This window comes from Polypterus senegalus, chromosome 4, assembly GCF_016835505.1.
Source record: "Polypterus senegalus isolate Bchr_013 chromosome 4, ASM1683550v1, whole genome shotgun sequence".
Taxonomy (NCBI): domain Eukaryota; kingdom Metazoa; phylum Chordata; class Cladistia; order Polypteriformes; family Polypteridae; genus Polypterus; species Polypterus senegalus.
In genome coordinates, this window is record NC_053157.1 from 80,015,385 (window position 1) to 80,032,721 (window position 17,337).

Consider the following 17,337-nt stretch of genomic DNA (forward strand, 5'->3'; position numbering starts at 1 on the left):
AACATCCTAACTTTATTGATACCAACACATTTAAATTAGAAAATGAGATAATATATAACAAGGTATTTATCCATAAATCTTACTGATTAACTATTTTAGGACTAGTATTTAATGGCAGAGGTGTGTTTCTGGACTATACTATTTATCTGTATGTTGATTGGTGTGTTTGAAATGCTTCATAGTCATTATATGTAAATGTACTTAGCTGATTAAAATTTAGATTCCTTCAGACTGCCGTGTTTCATGAATAAAAGCACATGGTATTCCACCATATGGTGTGCATAAAGGATGTCCATGTTTGAATTTCATTTACTGTATAACAATTGGGCAAGACACTTTTTTATTTATTGAGTATTTTTCACAACACATTTGTGCATGCGGTGTGATTAAAAAAGCTTTCTCTTAGATATTTAATCTGCCATGTTGCCCAAATAAGAGCATGTGGGACTCTCATCAGTTGGTGTACATAAAGGACGTCTATGCTTGAATTTAATTTATAATGCTGGGACAAGACTCTTATTTATTTATTTAGTATTTTCCACAGCACATTCAAGTGTGCTCTGTGAATAAAGAAAAAAATCTTATTAGGCTTCTTTTTCTGCTGTGTGTCCCAGATTTCTTCAAACCTTTAACCTACTACATCTTAGCACATTTAACCACATACTATATTTTACAGGATGTCCTTATTTTCTACATGATGTTGTCTTCCAGTCAGGCTGGATCATTTTTTAGTATATGGTCATTGACTTCTACTGCCATTATTTCAGCAAATGTCAACCAAATTCCTGTTATGTATTAAATTTTTCTGACGCTTCAAGTGTGTTACTTGATCAAAATGGGCACATTTTTAGGCCCTGTAAATTAATTATAATTTAGTCATCTGTGATGCTCCAGGGCCTCATAAAAGGCAAGTCATCAGAGGTACCTCTGTGCCATTGTCTGTTATTATTCCAGCAAAATGGAAACATATACAGATGCTGCTGATGCTCCTGTTCCTAAGAATTTGTACCAAATGTGTAAATGTTGTCTCTTGTGTGTATTGTGCTTAGTATATCATACAGAAAACCTACCGTTGCTAAATACTGATTTACATCAGTTGTCACTTCTCAGCATACGAGGTGTGATCAAAAACTATTGAGAATGTTTAAATAAATAAAAAAAATTACAGCAAATGATGCATTGCCATTAATCCTACTCAAAATACTCCCCCTCACTTTGAACTAAAGACATTCATGAAAGAGGACTTCCAGAACTGCTTCAGAAAGTGGCAAGAATGATGGGATAAGTGTGTTCAAGGTCTGAGCATAAGTTCTTACAATGGTGGATAGTGCTCACAGCAGAGAAGATCACTAGAACCTTTCTGTCCTCCATTAAAGACATCTTTATAAAGCGTTAAATCTGCAAAGCTTATAGCACTGTGAACCACTTCTCCCCGCCCTCCCATGGTCTCTTTGTCCCACTTCCATCTGGCAGACGGTACTGTATAGCATTTGGACCAGTACTGACACGTTCTCTAACATCTTCTACCCTTTGGCTGTCTAGACTCTGAACTCTATGCTGCCCCCCTGTCTTCAGATCTGCCCCTAGTACTGAATTTATATGCAGTAAATTTGTTACACTTGTTAACACTATTGCTTTTATCCATTTATAGTATAGTATAGTTCATTACCTGTTTGTTACCTGCATTTGTCTGTGTTTATGTATATATTGCACCGGCATCCTGGGAAACATAATTTTGTGCCACAAAATACAATGCAATACTGTGTGTTGATGGTATGACAGTAAAGCCACCTGACTTGACTTATATTTTTATATTCTTTTGTTTATTAAAAATGGATATCTGTAGAGGCAAATTAAAAATTTGGATTAAGTGGGTTCATTATGTGTGCTGTAAGTAGATGTGGTTAAGCAAGTCTGGTCTAGAGTGTAAAGATATGAACAGAACAGGAACATCTCCTTGAAGCATCTCCAATCTCAAGTCATTTAGCAATTTTAACCCACACAGTTATGCATATCCAAAATGACAATGTAGGAGGTGTTATTTTTGATAATTTTCTACAAAATGCATCTTGACTTTACCAGTATCTCTAGAACAGCCATCCGACTTAGCAGGCTTCATATTCTCAATTAGATAATATATACTAATGAGGCAATGTCTATTATGAGCACAGCAAATTTCTGCTAAACATTCACTGAATCAAGCTATACTGTACTAATAGTAGGATTATTAACTGGATGCAAACAACTAAAATAATAACAGTAAATATTTTCACTGTAACATTCAAAGCAACAATATGTGGCCAGCTATTTTTTGAAGTAGCAGTTTTTAAGATAGATAACTATGCACAAAGAAAAATTAATCTGTATCAATGAGTTAGTGCATTTAATGAAAGGTAATTTGAAATACTTAGATATTATAGCAGTGCAGTGCGGAAACTGTTTCAATTTCTTCATGCTGAAAGGGTAAAACATCATTAATCAACCAAAAATTTAAATGTTATCCATGAATTCTTTATTTAACCAGATTTTTTACAAAGAGCTGGTGTCTGTCCTGTCCCTACGATGCAAGGTGGTAAGCAGCTTTGAGCAGATTAAACGTTGAGCCGCCAACCCAACCGTTCCTGTTTATTTCAAATGAATAAATAAATGCGAGATGGCATCAGAATGGAGCAAAACAACAGCCTCCAGTTAATATAAAGGTTTCTTAAAGTTATAGTGGAGCTCTGTATCTCAGGTTGCTCTGTCATGAAGTGATGTCTCTTACTTTTCTTGCTTTTCATGCTTTTATGGCCTAGAGAATGGAAGGGGCGGTTTCTCAGTATTATGGAGGAAAAGGAAGACAACACAGTTGCTTAAATAGCAGCTGTGTTTAAAACCTGCAGAAGGTGCCTGGACAAGTGAGTTCTTAGAAGAGGTTAGTGGGCTTTTAGAGCATATGTCTGACAACTGCAGTAGTTAAAGGGACTGGTCGAGAAGCAACTTCAGAAGTGGGTATAAGGCCACCTCTTCTTCACTTGAAGACTCAGTTGAACTTTGTGTCAGAAGGTCCATAAGAACAAGAGTTTCACTGGTGAGAGAAAGAAAAGCTAGAATTAAGAGACAGGAAAAGTATAACAGAGAAAAAGGTGACAGTTTTAGTATCATAGCCAAAGTCTGAGGTGTGTACATAAAGTGAACCAACCACCAGGGTGTATTGCCATGACAAAAGGGGAACTAGGAAGATACGTTTTGCTAAAGGACAAGGAGATAACAGTGTAATCTTTATCATAAATGGGCCAAGGTCAAAACCACAAAAAGAGATCAGTACCAAAAATCAACAAAGCTCAAACCACTGACCAGGGTCAAAGTCAAACTAGTAAATATATGTCTGTGTCTAAATTTTGTCAGTGGAACAAAGTACACCTGGGGAAATTATTCATATCCAGAGATTTGAGAGACTGTTAACAGTAGCCACCATCTTAAATAGTGCCATTTCAATGACATCACATATTTTGAATAACATGTTTATCACTAACTGAATAACACGTTGAAACATTCCAATCTGTTCATCTAAACACTAGTGATGATTCATTGTGTTGATGATTAATTGCTATTTAATTTTATTTTTGTTTAATGGCATTTTTAGTGATGAAGGTATAATAATATTGAAATGTGAATAATTGAATGGAGGTGAAGATGAATGGTGTAGCATGAAAAAGCAAATAATTATCTTTTTTTTAATTCTTTTTCTTACAGCAATAAGATACTGTGATCGATGTCAGCTTGTGAAGCCAGATCGGTGTCACCACTGCTCAGTGTGTGATAAGTATGACTAATGTTTTATGTTAATTCCACAATTAAAAAAAAAAAACACTGTATTTTTTGAGTAAAATTAAATTTATATAGAGAAACCTATCATTCTATACTGTATTATTTAAATAGCTGATGCCTTTATCCAAGGCGGTTTACAATATTTGAGATACAATTGATTACACTTCTTTTGGTTTTCCTATTGGAGCACAGGCATGTGAAGTGACTTGCTCATGGTCACACAGTGTCAGTAATGGGACTTAAACCCACGACTTCAGGGTTTAATGTCCAAAGCCTCAAGCACTAGGCCACACTGCCTACACAGTCTATTTCTGCATGGTTTAGGGGACCATAGGCACTTTAATGTTATCTATTGCTTAAAAATGTAATGACTGCTTTAAAGCATAATTGAACAATTATTTCAGTAGACATTGGTGGGTTATTTGTTGCATGCATGTTATGTCAGTTTACATGAACTATATATGACCAATATAATCTACTTTTCCATGTTTTTGACAGATGCATATTAAAAATGGATCACCACTGCCCCTGGTATGTGTTTCATTTAGATCTATTATTTTTGTATCACTGAACATAGAAATGTGAAGGTTTTTGTGCATGGCTGCCTTCCAGTTTTTTTTGTTATTTACACCTTTCTAAACAGCCGAGGTGGGTTTTCCATGTGTAGGGTTAATTGTTCAAATTATTTTTCCAATGTTTGGAAAGTAAATTGAAATATCCAGAGGCATTACTAAGGAGATGTGACCATCAAAGTTCCTGGAGTGATTTCATGTGTTCACATAAAAAGTTACGTTAACTGGTGAAGCTAAATTGGCTCAGCAGTCCTTGGTTTATGCCCAGTGTTACCAGTATAAATTCTATATATAAATATGAATACTTATGAATATACTGTATATGTAAAGAACCATAGACACTTGGAATCAATTACCATATAGTGTGGTGAAGAGATGGACTTCAGGAAACTTTAGATCTCAAATTGATCTTATTTTAGATGATCTATGTAAAAAGGATACAGGAGCTTGTTTGGCTAAATAGCTTGTTCTCATCACAACTGTTCTAATTTACCAGTTTTGTTTTGGCAAACAAATAACAACTTGCAATGAATATACATGTTTTAGTTTCTTTTCTACAAAAGATTTTATTTGAATTATTTTTATTTTAGTTTTGAATGATAGTATGGAGGAATAGGGCGGAGTTTGCATGTTCTCCCCTTGTCTGTGTGGGTTTCCTCCGGGTACTCCGGTTTCCTCCCATAGTCCAAAGACATGCAGGTTAGGTGCATTGGCGATCCTAAATTGTCCGCTGTGTGTGTGTGTGCATGCCCTGCAGTGGGCTGGCGCCCTGCCTGGGGTTTGTTCCTGCCTTGCGCCCTGGGATTGGCTCCACCAGACCCCCGTGAAACTGTAGTTAGGATATAGCAGGTTGGATAATGGATGGATGGATGATACTATAGAAGAATATTTTGGCCACTCATTTTTTTTATTGGCATAATAACCTGGTTAATTATTTTTTTCAAGTTCAGGGAGAAAAGCTTTTATATAACACAATGCTCTGCTGTCTAAAACTTCCAATGGCTTTGGCTTAATTCTCAATTCTTCATTTTGAATGTATTTAAATACTCCAGAACTCCTACCACCCCAGAGACATGCTAATTGATTTAATTGCTGACTACAACACTGTGTGTGAATGTGTGTGCCCAGCAATGCACTGGTGATAAATCAGTGGCTGGATTCTGAATTATGTCAGATGCTAACTCCAGCTACAATAATCAAAGTGGCTAAACTTCAGTAGAGGAGTAAGCTAGAGTCAGAATTTAGCAGCTGTAATAATTAGTGCAAATATTAGCAGCAATTAGAGATGCTTATGGATGACAAAGTAAAGACTAATCCAATCTAATGTGCATTTTGCCTTCCCACTGAACTTATTGCTTTCTAAGTCCATATTGATTATGATAATAAGCAGCTTTCCATTTGAATTTCTACAAAACCACACGATCCATTATTTCAGTTTCTAGATGTGACGTAAGGAGGATGTTTAAATGAGTTAAAGCTAATGAGGCATCCAGTCTCAACGGCATTTCAGGATGTGTTCTAAGAACCTGTAGCAAAGCAGCTAGTTGACAATTACAGTTTCATCTTTTAAATTTCACTGACAGAATCTGTGGTCCTTGTCTTCTTCAAAAGGACAAAAACTATTACTGTGTTTAAGAAAACAAATGTTGAGTGTCTAATTGACTACAGCCCAGTGACACTCACTCCAGCAATGATGAAGTGCTTTGACAAACTGGTACTGGGACACTTTAAATAGAATATTCCAGACAGGCATGATTACCTCCAGTTTGCATATTACCATAGCCAGTCTGCAGGAAATGTCATATCCTTACACTTTATAATATTTTGACACATCTGGATAATGCAACCTGCTTTGCCAGAGTCATGTTTATAGATTGCAACTCAATATTTAACAGTGTAGTACTGTCAAAGCTGATCACCAAACTCCACAAATTATGACTCAGAGTCATCCTCTGCAACTAGATTTTGGATTTCCTAACCATCAGACCTCAGCATGTGTGGATCAGCAGTATCACATCCTCCACGCTGATCCTATGCATTGGCACTCCACGGAGTAGAGTGCTGAGCCCTCTTCTGTAATCGTTGCTCACGTATGACTGTAAGGTATGACATACTTGATCATTAAATCTGCTGATACCACTTTCAGTATAGGCCTGGTCAATAACAATGGCAAGACAGCTAACAGAGAAGAGGAGTACCTGCTGACTCATTGGTGCCATGATAATAATCTCACTCCAACATTTTATCATGTAGTGCAGAGTCCATCTTCACTGGCTGCATCACATTATATTGTTGAGGCTGCGAAATGCTCAGATTCTGACTATCTTTAAACAGTAATTTGTTTATTTTATTTAGGGACACCAGGAACATGCTCAGCCTTGACCCTGGTCACGCTCACACACAAACGGAGAAACATAAATGCACAAATGAATTGACATTAAAAAATATATTAAATGAACAAATAGAGCAAACAAAGTCAACAAAAAATGAACACATTAGCAAATTCCCACCCAATTACACCAACTGCAATTATTACTTGACTAACTCTGTAGAAAACCCGACAAATCTTTAAGCACCAAATGGTTAATGATAAACACTCAATACAGTCCATAAACAGACCGATTCCACAGATGCAATGCTGATGAAATTAAACTGAGATGCCAAGTTAACAACTTCCTGAATGTTATGAAGGTTTTTTTATCCTACCGTGTTCCAGTTGTGTGAATATTTGTAGAAGTTGTGAGCGCTCTACAGAGGAAGATGTTTATCAGCCTAGATGAAATCAATCAAGCAAGCAGGCACAGGACAAGTACATAAATATAGAAATAATCTGTAATGCAAGGAGTGATTTGTAATTCAGAGGTAGGGCAAAGCATGGAAACACAAAACACTGAACAACTGACCTCCTTACCAGCTTCTTCTGGTGCACCTTTATAGTCTGCTCCATCCTAGCAACCTATGTGACAACACTCAATGCAGCCCAGTGGCAAAGTACTTCCAGGGCTGCTGAGATTTGTAGTTCATTTAAGTAGCGCTGCTTCAATATTATTGCATCTACTTGGCTCAAAAACATAAATGCCCAGCAGAGGATGGTGAATGTGACACAGAATTTTACTGGCTCCCAACTGCCTTGTACTCAGGACACATACAAAATCACTGCCTTAGAAAAGCAAACAGTGTTATTAACAATCACATCTGTCCTTAACCACTCCTTTCTGGCAAATGGTAAAGGACAATTGGCACTCACACCACTAAATTTGGAGACAGTGTCTATCCAAAAGTTTAAGGTTACTGAATAGTCAATCATAAAAAAATTGTAACATTACAACCACTGCATTTGTATGTATGTATAAAAAATACAATGGGGTCACCATCACTGGCCCATGTACCTGACCTCCACTTGCGCTAGAGCTCTGTCTCTGGTCAACTGTCCCTACTGCGTCCCACTCCTGACATCACTTGCAACGAGCACCAGGATGACAGTAATGGCACAGCTTGGATAAATGCAAATCAAGCATCTGTATTTCAAACAAGCAAGACAATAACTTGAAGCATTTATTAACCATTCCTGTTGCTTAGGCCACAGTGTTGTGATCGCTGAGTTTCTCACTTTTTCCTACACTAACTCTGTCAGAAGAAGACCATTAGTATTCTGCTCAGACTTCCACTTATCCTCCATTCGGCTTCAGATTCTTCCCACTCTTTAGAGAACATTTGGCAAGACGAAACAGAGTGCTCACTTTGCTTGCCTGTCTTTCAGCTATAAATCCAGTCCCTTGACGTGCCTACCTTTCTCAGCACCCAGCTGGCTGCTACAATATACACAGCGATCAGCCACAACATTAAAACCATCTGCTAATATTGTGTAGGTTCCCCTTTAGCCACCAAAACATCTATGACCTATTGAGGCATGGAGGCATGGACTCCACAAGACCTCTGAAGGTGCCCTGCACTATCTGGCACCAAAGCATTAGAAGCACAACCTTTAAGTCCTGTAAGTTTCAAACTGGGGTCTCCATAGATTGACTTGTTTTTCCAGCAATCAGATTGAGACCTAGGGAATTTGGAGGCCAAGTCAACACACTGAAGTGTTTGTCATGTTCCTCAAATACTTCCTGAACAGTTTTTACTGTGTAGCAGTGTACATTTTCCTGATTAAAGTGGCCACTGCCATCGGAGAAAACAGTTGCCATGAAGGAGTGTATGTCGTCTGCAACAATATTTAGATACGCGGTGTATGTCAAATTAACATCCACATGAATGTTGCCATCAGAACATTGTCTAGTATTCCACTGTCTCTGCCAGTTTGCCTTCTTCCCTTAATGCATCCTGCTGCTATCTTTTCCCTGTTAAACTATGCACATGCACCTGGCTGTCCACATTATCAAAAAAAAAAATCAGACCAGGCCAACATCCTTTATTGCTTCATTGTCCATGTCTGATGCGGATATGCCCATTGTAGGCATTTTTGGTGGTAGGCAGGGTTCAGCATGGGCACTCTGACCTGTCTGTGACTAGACAGTCCTATAAGTAGCAAGCTGTGATGCACTGTGTGTTCTGACACCTTGCTTTCATGGCCAGCATTAAGTTTTCCAGCAATTTGTTCTACAATAGCCCTTGTCTGGGATCAGGCTAGATGGGCTAGCCTTTGCTCCTGGTGTGCATCAATGAGCCTTGTTTTCCCATGACCCTGTCGCCAGTTCACCTGTTGTGCTTACTTGAACCACACCACACAATACCTGCCGTTTTGGAGATGCTTTGACCCAGTTGTCTAGCCATCATAATTTGGATCAGTCGCTTAGACCCTTACCTTTATATATTTTTCATGCTGCCAATGCATTATCTTCAAGACTTGACTTGCTACCTAATATATCCTCACCCAGACAGGTGGCAATTGTAATGTAATGTATTACAAATGGGCCTTCTGCAGGTAACAACTAATAGGTTAGAACTTACAGATGAGGAACAACTAGAAGGTTAAAACCAACAGATATTCTGCAGCAATTACAGTAAATTAAGCCTTGCCAGTTGAAGCAAACGATCTGCTCAGGTGTCCCAACTTCTGTTGATTACTTAAAAACCTAATGTTTTTTTTATTCTGAAACTTTCTCCTTTTCCGTTTTTGCTAACCTAAGCTTTAAATTTAAACCTGTGACAGTTTATTGCTTACATTTTCACAATTTAAGGTCATTCATTTTATTTCACCTGATTAAATTTGAAGACAATCTGGAAAAACTGAGGTGTTCTAAAACCTTTGACCGATAGTGTGTATACAGTATATATATATAGTCCCATATGTGCTTCTGATTAGCACAAAAAGACAGTCAGGAGGGGAACTTTATTCTTGAACATGAAGAAACAGTATTGGAGATTTATTTAAACACACAGCAAACTTGGCAACTTCTTGTAGCAAATCCTCAACTCTTTGGTAGTGCAGAGGTTGACACCAGAATTACGAAGTAAAGAAGCCCCTATGCTTTTTAAAATTAGGGATGCATAGAATCAGGGTAACACCTAACCTGTAAAGTATTTCCACCCTAACACCCAAATATTAACGACACCCCAGGAAAATGCCCATTTACATTAAGCACATCCAAACAAACAAATACAGTATATGACTATTCCTTATTTACTACTAGCTGTGTAAGCCCATGCTGTAAAAAGCACAGGGTCCTAGAGACTATTGAAATCGTCAGAAAAAAACTGAGATGTAGAGATGTCAGGTAATTCAAAGGAACAACTCTGGACATCTCTCTCCTAGGAGGATTAGTTTTGCCGACATGCTCGCCTCACTTGTGTGTTAGCGGTGGGAGGAAAAGTAAAATGGATACCATTTTGCCAATGTGCTCGATTCGCATATGTATTAGCGGCTAAGTGAGTGACTCTTTCTTTGGAGGTTTCGTTATGCAGACGTGTTAGCCTCGCTTGTGTATCCTCGGAGCCATGAGCCATGGTCAGTTTACACAGGACAGAGAACCAAAAAAAATGTGTTAGTAAGCAGACTCATTGACTGTATTATGAAAATACAACTTTCCTTTTTATATTTTAGGCTAAGATTTCTGGTAGTAAATATTAATAATATTATAGAAAAAATGCATACATTTTGTACATTTTCACCATTAAAATGGATAACGGACACGTGGATTATGCAACATGAGTTAAGTGAGAATTTTTTTTTCTTTTTTTCATGGAAGTTTTTCACATAGTTTGCCATTATCCAGCACTGATCACTGTAGGACCCTGTACTTTTAGAATCTTTGTTATGTACTTTTTCTATTAACACATGAGCTTAAATTACAAACTACATGGGGAAAGTAACATCCATCCATCTATCCATTATCCAACACGCGATATCCTAATTACGGGGTCATGGGGGTCTGCTGGAGCCAATCCCAACGAACACAGGGTGCAAGGCTGGAAACAAACCCCGGGCAGGGCGCCAGCCCACCACAGAGCGAGCAAACACACACACCCACACACCAAGCACACACTAGGGACAATTTAGAATTGCCAATGCACCTAACCCGCATGTCTTTGGAATGTGAGAGGAAACCCATGCAGACACGGGGAGAACATGCAAACTCCACACAGGGAGAACCCGGGAAGCGAACCCAAGTCTCTTAACTGCGAGGCAGCAGCGCTACCCACTGTGCCACCGGGCCACCCGGAAAGTAACATACAATAAAAAACAGAATTTTTTATTGATCGTTATGTGATTTTTATTTTTTTTTCTATTTACTCTTTCTTTTGTTTTTCTCTAAATTCTTTTTTTCACATGTTGCCTTCACACTGTAAACCATAAGCTTGTGATTTAATTCCTCACCTCAGACATCTTGTGCAACCCTAAGTTATTTAACCTGAGTAAGTTACCTAACAAGACTGCCCTTGAATTTAAAAATATGTATTTAGACCATTAACTGTACTCTGACCTTATAAGTCACTAAGAAGCACTGGGATAACATGACATGACTTCAGTGATTCACTCTTTGTGGTCACACAGCTCTAGTTGTATATAAATTAGACACTGCAAAACCATTGCCTCTTCACAATAGAACTGCAGAATGTTAAGAGCATATACTCTGTTTGTCATTCTGGGATGCTTTGCAAGGTCAACAAGCCATTGAACAAGCTAGAAGGAGCCCTCATTTAACGAGTTCTATCAAAACTGCTTCCCTGCAGAGACACATAACAAGTTTGTTTTATTGAGTGCTTAATGGGCAAAACTTGTGGGAGGCTGTCAGCATCTCAGGTTTCAATTTGAGTGACTAACAAGTTATTTCAGTGCATTTCACAGCATGTAGTTTATTGCTTTTCCCTCCAGGTCGATGTTCCTGTTGCAAAAGGGAGTGCCCTATAGATTTAGGTATATTAGGGAAAACTATTAAAGGCTGTCTGAAATAACAAATGACACAATGGCAATACAATAACACTTTGCTTCAGAGAAACTCAGCCTTTAAAGCACAGCAGAACATGAATTGTTAATGCAGTCAAACACTGTTTGCCTGGGTTTGTGCCTTTCACATACAGTTATGGCATGCATTTTCACTAACATGTCATCTCCTTGCTCACAATGGTAGCTCACACTGGTCATGAATTAAAGGTGCCCAGAAGGCATGTAAAATAGCACAGGACATGAATTATTGTTTGGTTCCATTTTTAAAATTAAATTAAACAATCAACAATTTGTTTTATTGAGGTCTGCATTCTCATTATTGGCAAAAGGAAGCCAGATCCAAACTTACAGTGCCAGCCACAAAGCAGGAAGTAGACACAAGTCCTTCCCTGGACTTACCTACACATGTAGATAGATAGATAGATAGATAGATAGATAGATAGATAGATAGATAGATAGATAGATAGATAGATAGATAGATAGATAGATAGATACTTTATTAATCTCCAAGGGGAAATTCACATACTCCAGCAGCAGCATACTGATAAAAACAATATTAATTAAAGAGTGACATGCACCCATCCATCATCTAGTTATCCTACTGAATCCTGTTGTATAACTGATGGGACCTGAAGCCTATCAGAGGAGCACTGGGCACAGAACTAACCTTTGGTTGGATACCACGGGCACTGCCCAACATACTCATAGAGGCTGTTACAACTGCCCATTAACCTAACATGCCCAGCTTTTAAAATATGAGGACTAAGCAGTGAATAGGAAAAAAAATTAGAAATTATATAACATGTAATAAAGAGTCCATTAAATCAAATGCCGCCCTGGGACTTTCATCCTTGACATCACTGATTCCTTTCAGTAAGCTTTTTTTAAGACTATTTTATCCAGACTTTACTATCAATCTTATTTTCTATTGCTTATTATTGTTCTTTAATAAATAGTAATTTGTTTTCATCTTTCTAAGCTTTCTCTTAATGTCTAGAGTGATTGAAGTAATAAAGTAGATTTCTTTGAGTACCTGGTGTAGCCAGAGTGACAAGTTGTGTTATTTTTATAGCACTTGTGTGGTTTAAAGTGCTAAAAGTTAGCCAACTGTGTGTGTGTCATTCGTAGGGCACTGTTGTGTTTAGCATCCGAGTGTGTGTTTATCTATGTATGTGTGTGTTATTATTTAGGGTGCGGAAGTAGACCAATCCAATAACGAACTTGACAAGTGTAAGGGGTAAATAGACGATAACACATTTTTTGGCGCTGCAAGCAGGGTTTTGGAGCAATCATGTCACGCACCACGTTTGTATGGAAATTTTCTAATCTAAATGTCAAGGAAGGATTGTCTACGGGCGGCAACAATGCTGTAATTGCAGGCTGGCATTCAGCCGGCAGATGGCAGTCCGTAGCAATGGCATTTTCTAAGTTTTCTAGTCCAGTAATGTGGCTCGCTGTAGCAGCGGAACCGTCTCCGGAAAATACTGCGGAGGCAATAGCTAGCTTAAAATTAGCCAATAAAAAGGAAAGCGTACAAAAACTACAGATTTGATAGGTTGGATTCTTTTAACTGCCTTAGAAAGAGATAGGCAGAGATAGAAAAATTGAGGAGGGTTTTAAATAGGATTGAGTTAGAGCATTCATGGACACATGAATGACTTAAAACAGCATCAGAAACAAGTGATGTATGGCAAATGAAATGCGAGAGTTTGGCATGTAGAGTAATAAAAGCTAAAAGAAAGACAACAGAGAAAAAGAAACCAAACAATATTCCTACAGCTGAAGTATGTGCTCTTGTTGCAGGAACTTGGAATCCTGCAAAATGGGATGGGAATATTGAGGATACTGATGACGATTGGATAGAGGAATGGGAGCAAGAGGTTAAAGAATTAAGCGCAGATGATGAACAGAATAGTTTTTCGCCAGTACATAATTCCATGTGTAATCAAGAACGAAAGAAAGTATTCCCAGCTATAGAAGAAAGAATACAACAGACTAGGGGACATTCAAAAGCCTCACATACTGTGCAAGATTTTACACAGGGTGAACTCCTAGATATAGGCAGACAGTATAGACAGAAACCGGCAGAGCGCATACTAACATGGCTCCTCAGAGTATGTGAATGAGGAGAATCTGTGCAGTTAAGACAAAGAGCAGTGGGGCATCTCGGGGCTCTTACTACAAATCCTAAATTGCGTATAGTGCTTAGAGGGATGGCTTCTGAAGACATGAGAACTCTCACAGACTGGCTTGCTAGTGGAATGCATGTGGCATTGCAAGATCATAGTGATCTACCTTTACAGGACAGGTCCTGGAAAGATATTAGGGAAGCTACACCGCTTGTTAGGGAAATGGGAATTCAGGCAGCTTTATATGAGTTAGCTGCAGACATTTCAGAGCCTTTTGAAGGACCAGATATGCAGCAGATGACTCCTGGGATTTAGAATAGGTTAATCAAACAAGCACCCCCTTTTCTGAAGGATGTATTGATTACTAGTCTGGGGGGAGAACAGATAGTGTCAGTCTGGGAAGTGGTATCTTTACTAGGTCAGACAGAGGAGTTGAGTATGGAAGTAGTAGTAGTACTAAAATCAGAGAGCTGAAAAAGAAAGTGGGTCCCTGGAGACCTGATAGAAAACAAATCTGGTACGATTTAATAAATTCAGCAATCTCTAGACAGGAGATACATGGTTTGCCTACTTTAAAACTTTATAAGATTTTGAAGGAAGGTGAACAACAGGAAGAAAAGCCCAGTGCTCCACCTTTAGAAGTAGAACAAAAGCAGTGGCCAGTACAGGAAGGTTCAGATAATAAAATAAAGGAGAAACGGTTTCCAGTTCTGGGCAAGGGATGGAAAACCCCTGAGCTTAGAGGTTGAAGGGAAGGTGGGTCCCCTGCAGCAGAGGTAAGGGCAGTAATGGTGGGGGATCGACGCCAATATACACCTCTGACAATTTTCTGGAGAAAGGGACAAGTACAGCGTGTTTTAGCCTTAATTGATACAGGAGCAGAAGTAACTTTGATTCATGGTAACCCAGATAATTTTGAGGGTGAATGTGTAACTGTTACAGGCTATGGAGGTAGTGAAATTCTGGCCAAAATAGTACAGCTGACGCTTGGTTGCTTTGGTGGCCACGGGTGCAGGGCTTTGAAGCTCAACCCTGTAGGGGCCCATTGTCACCGCCAGGGGGTGCCCCAATGCCTTGGGGACCCTGGACCTCAGCACTTCCGCCACACCCGGAAATGCTGGGGGGAAGAAAAGCAGGGACACCCGGAGTGCTTCCGGGGATGCAGCCAGCACTTCCGCCAAACTGAGGCATGTCGGTGGAAGATTGCCGGGAAACACCTGGAGCACATCCGGGTGATTATAAAAGGGGGCTGCCTCCCTTCATTCAGGGCTAGAGTCAGGTGGAAGAGGACGTCTGGAGGGGAAAGAAGGAGGCGGCATAGTGTGGTGTTGGCCTGGACTTTGGGGGAGTCTGTGGGTTGTGTGGCACTTATTGAACTTGTAAATATAGTTGTAAATAAATGTGTGGTGGTGAATTTACCATGTCTTCCTGTCTGTGTTCGAGGCTCATTCCACAACATACAAAAAAAGGAAAAGAGGAATATGAATTTAATAACAAAGCAGATGCCATTGCCTCATGCAAGCATTAGCGGCTTGGGGTCATCAAACCTCAGGGCATTTGGGTATTAAAGCATCAGTAGAATGGTGTAGGAAGTAAAGTACCCCTGTCACTGAAAATCAAATGAAACAAGCAATTGAACAATGCGAAACATGTGCTAAAGTCAGACAATGGCCACAGAGGTGAGAAGGCATGTGCAGTATGGCAGATTGACTCTATAGGGCCATTAAGATCAAAACAGAATAAAAGATATCTTATGACTGCGGTGGACACATACACAGGCATCACGCAGGCATACCCTGTACAAAGAGCCACACAAGCTAACACAATTAAATCACTTTCCTGTTTGGTGCAAGTGTATGGTATACCAAAAGAAATTCAGTCAGACAATGGCACAGATTTTACAGGTCAGGAAGTGCAGAAGTGGGCTAAGGAAAGAGGTATTATGCAGCTGTTCCATATTCCATATCATCCACGTGAAGCATTTCTAACTCAACTTATGAATGGTTTGTTAAAACAACAACTTAGGACTCTAACAGGGGTGTCCAACATGAAAGCACTCCTATTGGAAGATTAACAGGAAGCAATCAGAAAGAGAACTCTTTAATTGTGAAGCTTCAACAAACCAATGCCAATGTTATAGTAGAACAACAGGAAAATAAAGTGAAAGTCTTTTCAGCTGTAGAATGGAGTCTGGGAGCTAATCTAAGCAAGAAAATGTATCTTGGACTAAGTGGTAATCTTCTAATAGAGCCAATAGAAAAGGAGAAAGATGGAGCATGTTAGTCAGAGCAACTGAAAATAGTAAAATAAATAAAGGAGATTTTATTGCTTCAGTCACTTTAGAAAAGACTGGTAAGTTATTTTGATACCATATGTATCTACACCTGGTAGAAAGGTTTGAATTAATAGTCCAGGAAAAGCACCCAAAAAAGGGGAAATAATAGCAGTGGGTCAAGGGAGGGGACACACGATTGGTTATAATTGATGGACAGAAGCTGCTTTGTTATCTTCATCTTTACAAACTTGCCCACAGAGCAGACTAACAGTGACTAGAATCAAAAGAAAAAAAAAGAAGACGATCTGAAGCAAAAGGAATAAGAAGGTCTATCTGAGGTTTCCATAAGGGTAACTCCACAGTTTGTAGATTAAAATGGAGTACACAATTTATTATATTATTTTGACAGGTATAGTGGGTACTCATAGTGTAGAAATTGAAAGTAACTGGACACAAATAAATTTCCAACATGCAAGTCTCTCATTGTGGACTAATTGCTCAATAAATAATATACAGACTATGAAGAAAGAAATTGCAGAAGGAATATCAATTATGCAGGTAAACGACATTTTTTGCCAAGTAACAGAGATCCCTAAAAAAGAGCAGGATTTTATAATAATGAAAGACCAAGAATGTACACTAACGTGTAATGGTGGGGTGTTAAAAGGCTAGGTATTGAGATATTAATAAGCCAGAAGACTCCAGATGTAACATAGAATCCACTGAAAATGCATGTTGGTGGGGGTGGATAGAGAGCTGTGAAAGAAGGGGAATCAAATAGACACTGTTATGCCCACTATTGACTGTTAGTCCCATACAGGAAACATTTAATGCTACACTGCTCAGACGACAAAGATTATGCAAGCCAGTTAGAATATCTGAGCTCCGTGATATAGTGCTAGTCCATATAAATGTTAGTGGTTACAGTATACCTTTCCAAAATAAAGCTGAATGTAAAGCTAATTGGTCAGAATTTTGGCCAATCCCAGAAAATAATATAAAGATAAAATGACAAAAGAGGAGTCTTTGGGATGGTATAAATTCTCTGTTAGGATTAGGAGGAATAGGCTTAGAAATAGTTAACACTATTGACACAGAACAGATATATAGCAAACTATCAGATCTTTCGAGTAACCAGATGCAGTTAGTTGAAACACA

At 38.7% G+C, this 17,337-nt stretch overlaps 1 protein-coding gene across 1 annotated transcript in view; it reads left to right on the forward strand.

The window, feature by feature from the left end:
- zdhhc2 (zinc finger DHHC-type palmitoyltransferase 2) overlaps nt 1–17,337 on the forward strand; it is a 249,563-nt gene that overhangs the window by 174,984 nt on the left and 57,242 nt on the right. The window contains exons 5-6 of the mRNA XM_039750921.1: nt 3,736–3,805; nt 4,309–4,341. Of these exons, the coding sequence (XP_039606855.1) occupies nt 3,736–3,805; nt 4,309–4,341 (103 nt within the window). The remainder of the gene's footprint in view (nt 1–3,735; nt 3,806–4,308; nt 4,342–17,337) is intronic.